Raw genomic sequence first — 18339 nt, forward strand, 5'->3', positions numbered from 1 at the left:
TCTGAAAATTGGCCCGGATATGTTTTTAAAGAACTGGGCCACATTTGCTACATCACATGTGGCCACTTTAGACACACACCCACATGAGCCGGTGCTTACCCAGACACGTTTGTAAAGAACTGGGCCATATTTGCTGCAACATGTGAGGGCCACATTTGGTTTATTCCAAGATTAGGCTGTGTCTGTTGTGCAGCATTTTTGCCAAAGGTGGCACATATTTGTTGTTTGATATTTGGGCCATATTTACTGTTTGTTGGATGGGCCACTTTTGGTTCATATTCAGATGACATGTTGCCGTGAGCACTGCATCTTTGCCTAAAAAGGCCCACATGTGGTTTGATATATTTGGCCCATTTTTGCCATTTTACATGTGAGCCACATTAGGTTTTTATTCGGGCCGTAAGAAGGCCAGCAGTGCTGCATTTTTGCCTGATGTGGCCCACATGCGCATGCTATCTGGATAGAATGAAGCCTCAAAATGCATCAAAATTATTTATCCGTGCTGTTAAGGAATGTATCCTTAAAGGATTAGTCAATTTTTTCTTAAAAAAAAATCCATATAATTTACTTACCACCATGTCATCCAAAATGTTGATGTCTTTCTTTGTTCAGTCGAGAAGAAATTATGTTTTTTGAGGAAAACATTCTAGGATTTTTCTAATTTTAATGGACTTTAATGTACCCCAACACTTAACAGTTTAATGCAGTTTAAAATTGCAGTTTAAAAAGACTCTAAACGATCCCAAAGAGGCATAAATGGAAGCCGAAGAACAGACCTTTAATCTGAAAAGGCATGTTATTCAACTAAATAATAGCACAGAACAGCAGGCTGAATAGTTGTCCGTACATACATTAAAGTAACAAACAGTTATTTACACCATACACAATAGCATACAGAACATACGGAGACTGAATAGGCTAAATTAACATGACAAGCCAAATCAAGTTCAAAAAGGTCTCGAAGTCATTCCACATCACTTATAGCAACTCATCACTATAGTCAAAAAAAAAGTTTTTTAAACTTAAAAGTGCAACAATGATTTTTTACATTACTAAAATCAAAGTAACTCACTATCCACAAAGTTCATCAGCAATATATCAAGATGCTGATGTTATATGGTCAGTGAACACATTAATATACAAATAGTTATTTGACAGAGGTCATTTTCATAGTGGCCTTTAGGATCAAGAATACCTTAGTTTGATTGGTTCTTGAAGATCTCTGTGGTGTTGAATCATGGGAGTGAATCTGTATTTGTATCTACAAACTTCATCTGATCCTGTTGTAGACTTCTGAAGAGGACCATTTCAACACTTCTGTAAAGACTAAAGGTATGAGATACTATTTATCTCTAATGGTTTAATTTTAATAAATTAGCTTATATTTTTTTTTCAATAAATGCAAGGTAAGGTTGTCATACTTATATTTGTAGGTGTTTGTTTTATAGTAAAGTTGTTTTAAACTATTTTTAGGATTTTCATTTTAAATGCCACTATCAGCATGACACAGAGAGTGCATGAAAACTTATCTGGCAAATAAAATGACACTGCTTGGTTATACCACCTGACCCATTTAAATAGGAATATCAAACTATTGTGGAAAAAAACCTTAAAATATACTTAAATATTATTCAATACACAAATTTTTGAAAAACATTAACTCAAAAATGTAATAATAATGGTATATAATATATATTTATGTGTTTTTACAAGCTAGTTTGTTATTGAACCATTAACATTACACATATTTTACACAAAGCGACTCACCGTGCATTGGTTCCAAAATGCAATAAATCCATTTTGACTAATTTGGGTAAAAACATGTTTTCTATACCAAGAAAGTGACAAAATGAAAACCACTATTTTCTTTTACAAACTTTCACATAGCATCTTTAGGTTATAATAACATTAAAAGTTCAAATCCATTATTATAAAAATATTCATTATTATTATTTTTTAAGTTTTTTTTTTTATTATTCTATAAATCTATTGAATCAATATATAAATGTGCATTCATCTTTGCAATGTTATATTCATTTAGTTGACTAGTGGTATACACTGATAAAAAACATTAATGGCATTAATCAAAAGACTTACTTTCTCATGTTAAGAACACTGTTATTGCTGCTGTCATCTTTGGGACGTCGTCGCTAAACCATCAGCGATCAGCTGTAAAATGTTTTGGTCCTGGCTGATTTTCATTGACTTTGAGTAAAATAATGGAAAGTTTATCTTAAGATCCTCTGGGGTCAATGTGTTAGCATGACAGAAGCTTGATGCTGTTGAGAACAAGCAACAGCTGACAAATTTCTTTCGCCCGAATGCCTATCATGTAAATTATTCGAGGTATTATTTTGTTTTTGATTGTTTGTTGATCACGAAGTACAAAGAAGATGAGAAAGTGTATTCAAAACGCCACCATTATTGTTACAATGCGTGAAATGCTGCGCTGTGATTGGTTGCATTCTGCAGAGAAGGAGAACTAGCGTTTTTCGTGGTTTGGAAAAAAGTTAGAAAAGATGACAGAATAACACGGCGGTTATCAGATTTTGCGTAAAATTAAGAATTGACTTTTTAATACTGACCTGATGCAATACTGATTTTGCAGGTAACTAAAAAAAAGGTGTTTACCGCGTCTCAGAACCAACACTATGATCATAATATTATTAACTTTATTTTTGTACATAATTGAGTAGATATTTTTCTGTTTATTTTATATCGTATCTTTTAAAAAATGGCCAAAACAGTTAATAAATATTACAATTACAAATGTATTTTCACAATTAATTACAATAAAATTAACTTGAAAAGATAAAACTACATAATAATAATAAACTATATAGATAGAGGTGTCCTTAAATTAACACTTGACAACATAAATATTACATTGTGACAACACGCCCCGCTATTAGAGAGCAAGTGTGTATGTGAATGTGTGTAATAATGATGTTTTATATATAATAATATTGATTTGCAGAAAAAAACTTAAAATAAGAAAAGAAAAAAAGAGTATTGTGTGACAAAATACAGAACTAATATTCAACAAACTTATGCTGGTCAAACGGTCTTTCTCTTTGAATCTTTTCAACATTTTTGGTCACTAGAAAATTACATTTGTGGTATTTCATATAGTTTTGATGATTATTCTAAATAAAAAAAGTCAAAATGAAATGGAATAAAATGAGTCCAATATTTATAAATCTACTGTATTTTTCAGCTGTTTGTATTTGCTTACAGACATTTGTGATAATGGACAACTTCACCTACATCAACTCTTCCCTGCTCATCAGTCATCGTCCTCTGAACTCATCTCAGACCGATAAGACTGTCTACGCCATCTGTGCACACATACCAGCAGGACTTTTCTTCTACCTGTCTTTGGGGTTTCTCAACATGTTCCTGGGCATCCCAGGCAATGTAATAGTTCTGTGGCTCATTCAGAAGAAAAGGCGTGAGTCGTCCACATCAGACATCTTCATCGCCCATCTTTCTGTGCTAGACGTTTGCTTCTGTCTCATTTTTCCTCTGGAATTTGCAAGCATTGTCTATTTGACTACCAGCACCAATTGGTACGTCCTGCGTTTTTTCTATGGTGTCAAAGACTTTTCGCCCCTCTTCTTGTCTTGTATCTCTTTAGACAGGTATTTGGCTGTAATGCATCCCATTATCTTCACCAAACTAAAGGACACATGGCACCGTCCTGTTTGCATTGGTGTCACATGGTTTGTGATTTTGGTCTGCTCTGCAGGGAAGTGTGTAGGAACCTTTCCAGACTTTGATAGAGTTTTCACCGTCATGATCCTCACCGTATTCGTCTTCATGGTGTTCTGTAACATCTCCATTCTTAGGGCTCTAAGACAGTCGGCTCCAGGACGAGACAAGAGACACCCTATCAAGAAAAAGGCTTGTAAGATGGTGCTCATCATTCTGATGATCGTTGTCTTTAACTACTTGCCACCTGTGGTTCTCTATCCATTCCAAGACTATTTTTCTCCAGACATTTTCAAATGCTACATACAATACATCGTCTTCGGCTTCATGGACCTTAGTAGTGTCATACAGCCGATTTTATATCTGTCCCAGGGAAAACTGCCGGCGTGCTGCTGTAGTGGTGTGGAGAATGACACTGAACGTGCTAATGCAGATAGTCCTGCAAATGCCTGATGCTGTAAAACAGCAGTGACACCAGATTAATTAGATCATTAGAGAAACCTAATATATGTAAATGCAGTTTCACAAATGTGACACAATCTTTGAAAAACCAGCTAAAGTCTTTTATATTTTTTACTGTTTTCTATCTATATAAAGAACATTTTGTGAATATAACCTTGAAATCTTTAACACTCATTGAAATCAACAAGAAATTAATTATTGAAAGCAAACTTTTATGGTCCTAATCTAATAATCAGATTATGAGACTTTAGTCTGGATTACACAGACAATGTCACATATTGTGTTTTAAGGAGTTTTAGCATGCTAATTTGTTTCTTTAACATTCACGTTTAATTATTTTTTCATATATTAATAAAATATGACAGATCTGCTATCTGACCCTATGAAATATTATTTTGGTTTACCTGTTGCTTATCTTGTGTAGTTCTTTGTTAATGGTTGTAAACTCTGTATGTAGTGTTTGATTTCTGTAAAGCTGCTTTTTATTTAATTTCTCTTCTCATTAAAGGTTTAATGTGGGTTTAAATGGCATTAAACGGTGAGATATTGAATTGCAAAAACGTCAATATTGAAGTGCAAAGAGAAGCTACGGTAGCTGCCACAGGCCAAACATGACGTAGTCTAAGGGGCTAAAATGCTTGAAAACGCAAGGCGCGACGCACTGCCTTAAAAAAAAAAAAGGACAATGGAAAGACATGAATGACGTCGGGTGCATTTCCGCTCTCAGCACTCCTTCAAAAACGCGTGCTGCGATCGTCGGCAAAAAAAACGCAAGGCGTTTGGCACGCATAAACAGGGTGCTTACGCTCACTGCCCATAAAATATATCATTTTAAAAAGCCACCTGCAACTGCCATTAATGCGTTTGGTGTGATTGGCCCCTGAGACAACATAGGGACAAAACGTGCTCTGTAGAATAGTTTGTCTATTTAGGGCTACTGTAGAAACATGGCGGTTACTTCCAGGTAAGGAGACTGGCGGTGTATGTAGATAAAAACAATATAGTTCATTTTGTAAGGTGTTTACACACCACTGTTAATATAGTTATGTAGTATCCTTCTAAAAGTTCCACATTGCACCTTTAACGCTTTAGTGATGACCAAAATAATCATAACTACAGATGTTTTTTTCAGAATAAGACCGCATCATTTCATGGTCAACTTATTTGGTAAATAGTTTGAATAGTTTAAATGTGCCTTCAATGTCTTTAATGTGCCTCATTTAAAAATTCACTAGAACAAAATAAATATTTTATTTCAACCCATGCGATTGTTTGGCTTGTGTGTCCATTCCAACCCCTCATGGGTGTCAGAAACATTATATGTGAGTGTGACAAGCACTTTTCTCTAATTTATCTATTAATCTTATCCATTCCACTAGATAAATGCACTAATACATTAAACTCCATTACACATTTTAACAACAGCCTTGACTTCAACGCTGCTGTTTTCTCAAATCCTACTTTTAGGAATTAGCTCAAGCCAGGACTAGGCCTTATTAATTTTTAAGTAATTTTTAAAGCATAATTTATAACTAAACATTACTGATGTGCATCTTCAGACACAACACTCGCACTGATATATATTAAGATATTTTCAGAGTTGTTTTCAGTCAAGAAAACACTAACATTTGAGTTAGTCCGGGACTAGGCTTAGGAACTGTCAACTGTCCCGAGTCCATATAATTTAAATTCCATTTTGTGTTTCCACTACTTTCACCTGCTGGACTCACGACAGAACAATATGAACAAAGAATATTGTCTAAAGTGCACGGCCTAAACGGGCGTATCCGATTCCACTTTTGCTAATTTAACGAAGGAAAAAATGGTTTGTGTGCCAAGCGCGCGGCCTAAAAGGGTTGTTCATATTCTCGTAATGAGTAATGGGTGGGCTTTGGGCGTAATGTGCAATAAACCAATGAGAGTCTCAGCTCTCATCCCCTTTAAAAGCCAGTTGCGTTGACGCCATGCCGATTTCCTATTTAGATGGCGGAATTTGTGAACTGAAAAACTAATAGGGGGACCAACAGGTTAATATTGATATAAAAAAAACTGTTTTCATTTGTATTGAAACTGATTTTTTTTGTATTAAAACCTTTAAAAGTCGTTTTCTTTCAGTCATGGAAGTAGAAATAGCAGACTTTTAATTGCTGTAAATGAATGGATAGTCAAAATGATCTGTGTTATCTTAAAAAAAAAAACTAATTACAAATATCCAAGAAAAGTTTTGTTCTCTAAAAATACTTTAGTTGTAACAAACATGAGAAAAGCATTACTTAAAAACGGTTCTCATCTAATCATATCCGCAGGTACAAAGTCATCATATACAATAAATCCACGAGGTAGCATTAAAAAAAAACATTTAAAAAATATATGCAATATTTGCATTTGTTTACAGCAAAACATTTAATTACTTACCAGGCTATAGGTGAAGCATAGGTGTCATTTACACTGGGGACGCTGGGCACATGTCCCCACCACTTTTTGAAATGGCTGATTTTGTCCCCACCACTTTTTGAAAGCATGTGGTTAAAATGCTCTGAAAAATTAAGCGAACCACGAAATGTTAAAGGTTAATTTGCACAAAATAAAACATGCAATGCAGTTTAGATACATTACTGTACCCAAGAGTCTAATGTCTACCTTTAAAGGTACAGTTTACTGTTTTATACCCCAGACTTTAACTGGTACCAAATTGTTCATAAAATTGTGTATACGTGGTAAAAGCTTCCAGTCTTCTTATATAAAATATCTTTGCCTCTGTGCCCTACAATTTATATTTATAATATTATTTGTGTGCAAAGGAAAAACCAGAGCACAAGTTAATGAGACTGGTAATCGAAACGTTGCTTGTCAGACCCCATAGGGTGAGTCATGATTTATCACTGTTGTGCTATGTGTGTCACTGTGATAAGTTCATGTTGACATCACTGAAGACACTTCCACCTGCCCTGGTCGAATGGCAAACAATAGCGATTCTAGTTTCAAATCCATCCAGCTTTCATGACCGTACGTGATGGACATGTTTGTCTCTCGACCCTCTCTGTCTCACGCGCATGCATATTTTGCATGGGCTCACTGTGGGTCAAATGGGCATCTTGTCACCATATTGTTTGGCAGTGTAGAACAAGTGGAGTATACGAAAATGGCGAAAAGAACTACAGCAGGAAAAACTGTCGGCAGTCACATCCCACTGTAAAATGACATTTTGGCTTAGTGATGTCTTTGCAAAGGCAGGCACACCAACACACACACACACACACACGTACCTCTGGCAAGTCTGTCCTAATAAAAGCATAATGAGTCCTGCTCCTATCAAAAGGAAAAAGAAGGGACTGGACAAAGAAAGGGATCAAGAAAGAGACAGGACAAGAGACAGCAAGATATAGAGGGAGAACGTGGCCTCATTCCTAACAGATGTTAAACTCCTGCTGGCACCACATTAAATTGATGGACTGCTTTGAAATATGATATTTTATGATAAGCCAGTGGCATTTTATTACAGCAGGACAATGACAAAAGACTAATTTTGTGAAGAGGAGCCAGCGCTTTTTGATTTGTGTGCAGGCTCAGATACACACCAGGGGTTTCACGAAAATGCTCGTAAGTACAATGAAAGTACGTACACAGGAAAATCCCCAGTGTTAAATTAACTCTACCAGTGTTAAATCAACACTATTTGGTGTTTATATAATCCACACCAAGATCGGTGTTAAAAAAGATTGGTGTTAAAAATATAACTCTGAATCAGTGTTAAAGTTAATGAGATAATGAAGTGATGATTAAGACATTAATGGTGAACACCTGCTGGTCATTCAAATCAATTACATTTTGCACATTTTCCTGTCTCTAAATTTTTATTTTGATGACTCGTTTTCTGGAGAAAATACTAAAATAATAAAGAAAGACAAATTATTAAATGTAATAGATGAATACTGTTGGGTGTATGCCTCCAAAAGCTGCAATCTTTCACGTTTGCCTCTCTATCAGCATCTCTGTTTGAATAAAATGATAACTTGCAGAGTTATTTTCTAAATGGATAAGTTTAACTTCTAAACAGCTGTCAGAACAAAATACAAGTGCTCGTCTATTCCAGCATCCACACGTGTGATTTAGTAGACAAATCTTCTTTCTGACTTGATGTCTCACAAGTCAAATAGACATTTATCACAAAATGTATCACATTAAATCTTAAGTTTGTGTTTGTTATGAGTTCATTTGAAGTCACCATTACTGTGATTAGTGTTTCCTTTAGTTAGGGATTTGTCCCTTGACCTTCATTGATCTAGCTCTGCTCTTTTAGCAATAGCAACACTGTTTTAGTAAGACCACTTGTTCATTGCTTCATGTAGAGGAAAACCTTCCAGACCTTCTCAGATTGTTTATTTTTATTATATTCTACTCTACAAATCATTGAAACATTTGGTCACAAATTAATTACGAAGAAACAGGCATATAAAAAGCTCTATGCAAATGACATTGAATATTTAGTGTTTTTTTTTTGTTGTTGTTGTTTTTTGCTTAAGAGAGACTTCATGATTTCTGATACAAATCTCAACAATGGTGACATTTAATGGTAAGAAAGTTGCTATATTTTTGTCATGTTGCAATGCATGATGGGATTTATGAATGAGTTTTCTACAATCCTGGTACCCAGCATGCATTGCGGCTTTGTTGTTGATTGTCACCATGATTGTGTTTTATAGGCTGATTGTTGATGTCTCAGTGTGTCTGACTTACACCACAGATTAGATTTGGGTAAACAATATTTAACTCTTCAGGGTATGTGGACTTTTACAGCACTGTTGGATTTCATTGGAGCCTCACAGGATTGGCAGAACATAAATTAAACACTTATATTCAGTGATTACTTTTTTATGATATCATTGAATCCCAAGACTTATACTTTCATAATAATTAACATAATAACAGTTATAGACTTCATTTCTCTCATCTTCCTCTGCTTTAACAGATGTGTTTTATAAACACACTGCCACAATTAGCAGAAGAAAACTAACACTAAACTTCAAGACCCAAGTACCCAACTAAAGGAAACACTAATCGGAGCAATGGTGACTTACTTTATTAACCAGATTTACAGCAGTTCTTTAGAAGTTAAACCTATCATCCATGTAACTCTGCAAGCAAGTTGTAATTTTAGTTTTCAAACAGAGATGATGATAGTGTTCATTTACCAATGGTGATTTCATCTATTGCATTTAATAATTTGGCTTTCTTCCTCATTTTAGGATTACTTTCTCCAGAAAAAGAGTCAACAAAATAAAAATTTTAAGACATGAACCATTCCAAAATTGAGTTGATTTGATACGGAATGACCAGCAGGTGTTCACTATTAATGACTCAATCACTTCATTATCTTATTAACTTTAACACTGATTTAGTGTTTTTTTAACACCAATCTTGGTGTGGATTATATAAACACCGAGCAGTGTTAATTTAACACTGGGGATTTTGCTGTGTAGTTAACTTCCCAGAAGCCCAAAATGTTTTGCACTAAAAATGTTGTTTAGACTTAAAACTTACATTTTAGTGCGCAAACACAAGATAAAAATGCTACGTTTGTGAAATATTTTGGTTTTAAGGTAAGGCATTTGGGGTGTTTTAATTACTTTTTATTAAGTAAAAGTTTTGGGACCCCTGCTCTAGAAGTTAGTCATTAACAGTTATATGTTGTTTTTGCTTTATCTGCCTTAACAAAATAACACAAGTTTGGCTGTGCTGTAACAATTGTAAAACTAAAAGCTGTGGCAACTTTAGCATTACTTGTTTTCCTAAGGGAAACAAAAAGCTATCAAAGCTACTTCAACAGTTTCTACCGATATAAAATACAAATTTATGAACTGGGGAAACGCACGTCTGGCCAATAATGAAATAGCTATCATCCAAGCCCTCTCTAAAAAAAATGTATTGTAAAAATCTCAAAGAGCCTCAAAGAACGCTTGTTCGACTTCACATGGCGCCGCAAGAAATCGACATGCGAATTACATCACATTACCGCGAGAGCGATTCGACAGAAGACTCCGCCCTATTTCTCCAACAGCTCACGCGATATTTTTATGTCATTCGCCGATCGGTTCTTGCGATACCACATGAAGTTGAACAAGCCTATGTACAATTTTAACTGGGGAAACTATGATAATTCCTATAGAATGTGAGGGCAGCTTTAGCAACATTAGCCGTACATCGTGCCACAACACATTCAGAAAGGCAATTTCGAAAGATTTATCACATATGAAGTGATACATAACTTACTTTTTTGGATACAAGGGTTCATCGCGAAGTGTTGGTATTGCTCCCTGTTTGAGCAGCAACCTCGATGTTAATCCAACTGACCCTCATTAAAATAGCATTCCGATGTAAAATGCTTGGCGCAAACGCGAAATATTTTATTGGTCCTCGTCGGAATATCTCCATCAAAAAGGAAATTTAACCACGCTGTTCTCATTGACTCAGATGGCGGGACTTTATGGAGACGTTTGTGTTTTATAGTACACCCTAACAACTATAACGCTTCTTTGGCGCAGACATTGTAAAACTTGGCAGACTCTGTGCTTCTCATACAGGGATTGCTTTTATGCAAATAGCGTGAGAGGTAGTTTGCTGCTGGAGCTCCAGCTTCCCCTCTCTGGATCTAGTGGGCGGGGCTGGAAGCGTGAGTTCAACGGAGAGGCGTGTCTTAAACAGTGACGTCACGAATGGGCGTATTGGGAGCATAAAGTGCAACATTTTTAAAGAACATGTAGCATGTTTAGAGTTACCTCGTGTGTAAAATATCAATGATGTTTTATTTTTATGATCCTATTAAACGTCCATTATACTCAAACATACTTACAGGCTGTCTCAGATTTATCTGCTTGTACCGACAAAGTGAAAACTGCCCCGCCTATACTGTGGTTTTAGCTAGTTAAGCAAGCTGGTCTTGATATGCATAAGCTGAGAAGCTGGTTTCCCAGCTTGGTTTTAGCTGGTTTTGCTGGTGTAGCAAGATGATCTAGCTTGGTCACTTTTTAAGCTGGTCTAGCTGTATTTTGGTCACTTTTTAAGCTGGTGTAGCTGGCTGACCAGCTTGACCAGCTTTGTCAGACGGGGAGGATAAGCTTAAACCAGCTACCACCACCTTAAAGCACCTAAAACCAGCTACAAGCTTATGCTGGTCTTAGCTGGATTTTTTAGTAGGGAGGACCAGCTTAAACCAGCTCATTTTAATCATTGTCCGCCATAGGAAGGCCAAAAAGAGTGTTTATAATTAAGATGGAGAACAATGGTGAATATCCTCTTAGTTTTTATGGGCACGTTTAGAATTCATGTTCATGTAATGATGTACATTTTTCCATGTGTTTTTTTTTTCATCTGAATGATGTTTTAACACAGGATGGGGCTGCCATCCAGCAAGTCATTCTCACTAGGTCCTGAAGATAAGTGTATAATGTATTGTCTATGATCAAACCTTCTGACATTGATTTAATAATAAAAGACATTGCAGTAATTAATTTAAAACAACTCTGTATTCCTTTAATGTTATTTCTAGAAGCATGGCAAATAAACATTGTAATTATGTTTATTTAAAGACTAAATGTGAGTAAATAAAGTAGAACAATGTACATACAGATGTTTATTTCTTTATTTATGGAGATGAGCACATTAATCAGTAACATTTGATATCTGCAGTAGAGGACAAGGCAAACTGCCTTTCAAGGAGGGGCTCAACTGAAATACTTACATTACTGCCTGTAAATTTAGTTTACATTTATGTCCTTACCTTAATGTTCATAATAAAAGGTTATTGTTAGCTATTGCATAATTGTGTAAAAAAAATGTGTAAACAGGTTTTTAAAATACAGCAGTGTTGTTAAGGCCACAGGATGTAGTACTGTATAGTGGTTTTCATATATGTGTGAATTGTTATGCTGCTAAAGAGCCTCTGGCATTCTAGTTGTTTTGTTCAAACCACAAATGTTTCCAGTGGTTTTTATGACTGTCCTCTTGTATACGGTTGTGCATGCATTTTTTTTTTACTTTGTAAGCTACACGCATGGTTTCTATGATTTTGTAAATTAAAATGTATATATATATATATTTAAATAAATTCAAAGGAGCAGATGCTGTAAACAAACATGACTGCTGATATTAAAATGATTGATTTTAATTTCTGTCCTTCAGTACATCTCAAATTTTTTTTGGTTTTAAATAAACAGCTTTCCGGTCCAGATGCCATAACACATCAGTTCTTTAAGTGTAACATAATGTTAATATTTTTTTCTGAATGAGCATTAAGCCATTATGTTGTTGTCAAACTAAGCTAAATTGATATAAAAATGTTGAGACATGCATTTGGCAGATGCTTTTCTTATAGCAACAATGCATTCAGAGTATCTATTTTATCATACTGTTTGTTCCCTGAAATTAAATACACAGTGTTGTATATATTGTAGGCTTTATGCAGTGGGAAATGCGAAGGGTTGTGGTTATTCTCAAGGTGACTTTACTGCATGGGGCTTTATTTTTTACAATTTTCTCTTGCCACTCTTGAAATCACCTTACCTGTTATTATCAGTGATACAATGAAAACACAAAAGTTTCTTTTTAAATACCGTGAGGATGATCACTTAAAAAATGCTTAGAAGCCAACCAAATGAATAATAATATCAGATGTGTAATAATCATATCAATGTCTGTGAAGCTATTTATTGGTTGATGAATGGTGAAGTTGCATAGTTTTTGAAAAAAAGAAAAGTTTACAGTAGGACAGGAAAACATCTGATCTGAATGAGACACAAATTCCCATCTTAGAGAAAATCAAATCCTTTTAGAAGAAATACCTCCCACCAGAACGAACCAATCACATCACATCACATCTGACATTTACTTTGAAGACCCCTAGTCACTTTCAATTTCTCATAGAGATGGAGCAAAATACCATCATCACACTTGCGTGTAAGTCCAGTTTTTTTATGTTGTTGAATTAAGAGTAATTGTAAACTGAGAAAGATGCATATTTTAATGAAATCTTCAATTTAAGTTTTAAAATCTGTTTCTGTTTCCACAGTTGTTTGGTTCTTTGCACATCAGAGAATTTCTGGGACAGTAGTGAAGATGAACGTTAAACCAAGAGACAATGTCACTCTTTTCTGTGATTCTTCCATACCACTTAGTTACTTCATTGTTTGGTTTAGAAACTGCTCGCATGAAAATCAGCCATCGCTTTTGATAAATGCCGAACACTTTTTCAAGGGGACCTTTCCACGTTTTAACTTTGAGCACAACAGCTCCAGTAACTCTTATGATCTACATATTAAAAACATCAGCGTATTTGATGAAGGAATCTATTACTGTGCAAAAGCAGAAAAGAAAATAGGTGGCATCCAAAGCTCAAGGTTTGAGTACCAGTATGGAAACAGGAGCACTCATCTGACTGTCTTGGGTAAGAAAACTTTTCTGCTTTTGTTCATGTTGATAATATTGGAGGATGTTTACTTTAGCCATAATTCTACATGAGAAACAAACATACAGAAAAGTGGCACTGACACTCACATCATTTAAAAATTAATTGTCTAAACATTTAATGAGGAAGATTAAAATGACATTTACATCTATGTAAATCCAGTGTCTGGCCGTAGTGAGATGTCCAGCAGCACCGTCTCTCCTCCTCCTCCTGTATCAGACTGTTTCCTCTGCTGGACACTGCTGGTCAGTGTTTCTGTTGTGTGTTTTCTCCTCTGCTTCATCTGTGTGTACTGCCTCTGTCAGAAGAAAACTACAGGTAATTGTGAATCCAATCATTCATTAAATATCTATTAATAAGCAGAATATGGATCTGCACACCTAATTGGCTAGTCATGCAATTTAATTGCATAAATGAATGTATTTACTGTAAGTGGTGGTCTCATTTTAACAACTCATTTCAGATGCTGTAACAGATCCTAAAGAAAAGATAAACATGCCTAGTAGAAATAGCTTTGAGGTATGAACCACACAATTTTTTTTAACAAATATTTATTTGAACAAAATTAGCAATTTAACTTCTAGTCTAACTAAAATACCTTAATAATTAATTCAGAGTAGGAAAAATCTGCATTTCAGGGTGATGATGAAGAAGTGTCTTATGCTTCCTTGGATGTGAAAACCAGAAGACAGAAACAACTCAAGAAGAAACAACAGCAGACTTCTGACTTCAGTTTTTATGCTCCACTTAGAACAGACACGGTACAGAACTTCTGATGAGGATTCTGATGACCTTTCTGATGGTTAGAAAAGATCCAGGTGCCGTTATTTGAAAAGTTTAGACTGTAACAATAAATGTAAGGTACAGTTTAAAAAATTTGTGCTGTTTAAAGGATGTACAACTTATAAATCACATTTAATCGTCAGTGCTGACTTCATCATCCTCCAATATATTGCATTTGTGTCTCTTAAAGGGGCCATGGCATGAAAATCTGACTTTTTTCATGTTATGATTGGGTCTCCAGTGCTTCTATCAACCTATAAAATCTGAAAAAGAACAACCCAGTAACTTGGTAAATCATTCTCTAGAAGCATATGAAAAAATAGGTCGTTGAAATTTGGCTCTCCTTATGATGTCATAAGGAGCTCTTATTATAATAATACCACCCCTTAATCTGCACTATCCAACCACAGCACTGCCATTTGGTGCAGAGATAAAGAGAGAGAGAGAAAATAATTCACAGCACAATTGAGTTTCAATTGCAGCAAACCACCATCATTGCGATCAGTGTTTGCACTTCATCCGCTCATTTGCATTTTAAAGGACACACCCAAAACGAAACATTTTTGCACACACCTACAAAGTGGCAATTTTAACATGCTATAATAAATTATTATTTTGGTATTTTGAGCTAAAACTTCACATATGTGGGGGACACCAAAGATTTATTTGACATGTTAAAAAGTCTTTTGACATGGCCCCTTTAAGCCTAAAGCATTCATTGACTGTGTTGATATAGTGGGCTGTGGCATCTGACCCTTTCACTCTCTGTTGGTGAATATGTGTTTCCAAAATTAAAAGTTATTTTTTTCTCTTTTTTTGTTTGTTGTGTTGTATGCGTCACTGACCTTTGTTGAAGCGAATAAGGATGAGCTGAATAACAGGATGTTATAGTGGGTTTCCTGTGTGCATTAACACTGGTTTAGTAATGTATATTTCTTTTAGATATAAAGTAAGAAACATTTATCTGACTCTTTTTATTTTTAAAATAATTTCTCAGCTTATTGAAAGATCAAGCCTGCAAAATATAAACCTGCCTTTATGGCAATTACAGTGTCCTCAGAATAATTTTACTTAATTGTAGAAAAAAAACATACTTTCATTTTTAGTACAGGTATATTTTTTTGAAACGCCACATAGATCTTTAAGATATTTTATTTAATTTCACAAGCTGTGTTTTTTGGGCAAGGGTCTTTCATTCAGTCATATAAACAGTCGTAACCACAATTGTTTCCACTGAAGTTCAGCACATATAAGACAGAAATAGATGTGACATTGTGTGTGCTTGCTTATGTGGTCAGTGTGTGGTGGAATCAGTTTGTATGCATGTTGTGTTTGCAGTTTTCCTGTACACTCTCTGATGGTTAAGAAATATCAGCAAATAGACTCAAACTGAGTCGAACTGAATATACTTCTTCTACCTATTGCATCTACATTTTTTTTTTGCACTGGATAGTCAGTTATAAATGCACGAAATATTTCTTAATCATGTCTGAAACATATCTCCTTTAAGTGGTCAAAGCAGTCAATATGAATATGGGGTGGGGTCACTATAAGTTTGCTTTTATCAAATCTTTACAATAGGTCTATACAAAGTTATTTAAACAGTCAAATGCTTGATAAATTGTATGAAAATTGTATAATTGTTATTCAGTTTGTAGTTTAGAGTTTATGTGTATTTTGTTGTGTGAACATCACAGAGAAATAAAGTTGAGTCAACAGACCCCATGCTTTAGATTTTAGTAAGTATCAAAGGAAAGCCCCATGACGTGGGGATTTTGTGTCTTTTGCATTCAGTCAGATGAAACATTTAGTGCTTGCCTGTTGCATAGGCAACATAGAGGATTGTCTAGGTAGCAAAATGATAGGAGTCAATACGCGGAAGTGCGCCCTCTCGTGATCTGTGTAGGCCTACTCATATATTGCATGCAAATTAACATCATTTTAGTACTGAGTACAATGGGGTTACAATAAAATCAATATTAATTTCAAAATAAACATCAACCAAATAAACTAACATTTGATCCAAAGTGACTTACAAACGAGACATTTAATTTTCTGGCTTTGTTTAAATCTATTTTTTACAGTCTATGATTTAAATGCACGCTAGGGCCACCTGCTGGTGCAAGGAAAAAATTGTCAGGAGTGTGACAACCTTAAAAATTAATAAAGTAGCATCGACCAATACGACCAATATGGTTCTTATCACAAAAGAGAATGCTTGTGAACATCCCTACACATATTTTAGCAGCAGTAAGTAGCATAGAAAAGTGCACTGCCCAAAAGATCATCAGCCGTAACATCACTAGCTCACATGCATCTAGAAATGAGTGAAAATGAAAAATGATCAGGTGCCAAAACAACTGTTCATGACATTCATGCAGTTTATGTGTTCTGTTTTGAAATTGATTATTTTGAACCTGTTTACTGGGAACAATGACATTGTGACCCATTTTTACTGAATGTAAGTGAACTTGAAGTTAAGTGTATTTAATGGCATTGTGACTAAAGTCGATGAAATATATTATAACAGATGACATAAAATACAAACCGCTTCAATAAACTTTAATCAGTTGTGTTTTACAAACTAGCAATTTACACGATGTTCATCCTGTATTTGTCTGCCAGCAAAGAGCCTGAATTAGCCCCAAAATGATCTTATATTATTTAGGAGAGTTTGGCGACCCCTATTGGAAACTCTTGTGTAGAGGATCTATACAATTTCAGCACATTGGACAGCGCTCAATGTTAAATCCAAGCAGACGTTTGTAATCTGAATCTCATTTCAGCAGTATATACGGATGTACTTCCTGAATATTCAGGACATATTTAAAGAGACATTAGCACTTTGCAGACAAAATGGGAGTTAGCTGATATCTGATTCTACTTTCTTAAAGCAGTTTGTAAATATAATTTTTGGACAAAGCATCATATTAACCAACATTAATTTATTAAGATGGTGGACTTCAGAAGTACATTTGACAGTTAGGAAGGGAAGAGTCTCTAGAGCGGGTGTAGCCAAGTTCGGTCCTACAGAGCCGCAGTCCTGCAGAGTTTAGTTCCAACTCTAATCAAACACACCTGAAGAAGCTAATCAATGTCTTTAGGATTTAGACATCAGGTTACATTATCAGTGCTTAGGCTAAAAAATGCAGGATTGCGGCTCTCTAGGATCGAACTTGCCTACCCCTGCTCTAGAGCAGTGGTTCTCAATTCCAGTCCTCGGGACCCCCCTCCAGAATGCTATAGATGTTTCCTTATATGAAACACCTGATTCAATTCATCAGCTTGTTAGTGTGTTAATTAAGGAGCCTGATGAGTGAAATCAGGTGTTTCATATAAGGAGACATCTAAAACATTATGGAGGGGGGTCCCGAGGACTGGAATTGAGAACCACTGCTCTAGAGCAACAAGTCATGTGAGTATCACAGTAAATTAAAGAGAATTTCATTTAATGAAGGCCTTTCAGGTTTAGTTTCAGCTTCTACCACTGGGGGGCAGTTCAGAACACACGCACGCACGCACGCACGCGCGCACACACATTCTTTGTGTCCAATAGATGTGAGTTTCACGTTTTGTAAGTGGTCTGACAGGCTTGTGGGTTTCCTGTTTTGTTACCTCACAGCTTTGCAATTCAAAACACTATAACAAAATAAAGAAGCTCATGAATTATGGTCCTATTTAATGGAACAGTCTTTTTTCAAACAGGAAGAAACTCATGGCACATCTGACTCCGTAAACATGCTCATCTGCATCTGACAAATGTGTCTAAGGCTTAGCAACATATTACATTTTGTAAAGCTATAAGAAACACAAAACCAGAGCAAACTGTTGATAAGGACTCTGGTGATTGGTTGATGCACCTTTCACTCAAATGTCCAGCTCATTTTTTCCATTAACGTGAACCAATCAGGTGAGAGCTGATA

The 18339-nt window shown here is 35.4% G+C and overlaps 2 protein-coding genes across 3 annotated transcripts; both read left to right on the top strand.

Annotated features, from left to right (window-relative positions):
• The first annotated feature begins 3243 nt into the window (after nucleotides 1-3243).
• On the top strand, nucleotides 3244-4164 carry LOC135736142 (uracil nucleotide/cysteinyl leukotriene receptor-like). Its single transcript, XM_065254929.1, has one exon. It carries the CDS (start codon nucleotides 3250-3252, stop codon nucleotides 4162-4164), a length of 915 nt encoding a protein of 304 aa, XP_065111001.1. The 5' UTR covers nucleotides 3244-3249.
• An 8865-nt stretch (nucleotides 4165-13029) lies between these two features.
• Nucleotides 13030-15944, top strand: LOC135735505 (uncharacterized). 2 transcript variants are annotated; one of them, XM_065253929.1, is made up of 5 exons: nucleotides 13030-13125; nucleotides 13238-13612; nucleotides 13796-13951; nucleotides 14097-14152; nucleotides 14254-15944. In XM_065253929.1, the coding sequence occupies exons 1-5, from the start codon at nucleotides 13095-13097 to the stop codon at nucleotides 14407-14409; spliced, it is 774 nt and encodes a 257-aa protein (XP_065110001.1). In that variant the 5' UTR covers nucleotides 13030-13094; the 3' UTR covers nucleotides 14410-15944. The 2 variants fall into 2 exon arrangements, with proteins under 2 accessions (XP_065110001.1, XP_065110002.1); XM_065253930.1 differs by having other exon boundaries at nucleotides 14272-15944.
• The last annotated feature ends 2395 nt before the right edge of the window (nucleotides 15945-18339 follow it).

This window comes from Paramisgurnus dabryanus, chromosome 4 (assembly GCF_030506205.2).
Source record: "Paramisgurnus dabryanus chromosome 4, PD_genome_1.1, whole genome shotgun sequence".
In the NCBI taxonomy this organism is placed as follows: Eukaryota; Metazoa; Chordata; class Actinopteri; order Cypriniformes; family Cobitidae; genus Paramisgurnus; species Paramisgurnus dabryanus.

Excerpts from the sequence above, each read along its gene's own strand:
- LOC135735505 (XM_065253929.1), top strand. The coding sequence starts at position 13,095 with ATGGAGCAAAATACCATCATCACACTTGCGT. Across the intron at positions 13,613-13,795 it reads CACTCATCTGACTGTCTTGG|TGTCTGGCCGTAGTGAGATG; the intron begins GTAAGAAAACTT and ends ATGTAAATCCAG. Across the intron at positions 13,952-14,096 it reads CTGTCAGAAGAAAACTACAG|ATGCTGTAACAGATCCTAAA; the intron begins GTAATTGTGAAT and ends AACTCATTTCAG.
- LOC135736142 (XM_065254929.1), top strand. The coding sequence starts at position 3,250 with ATGGACAACTTCACCTACATCAACTCTTCCCTGCTCATCAGTCATCGT.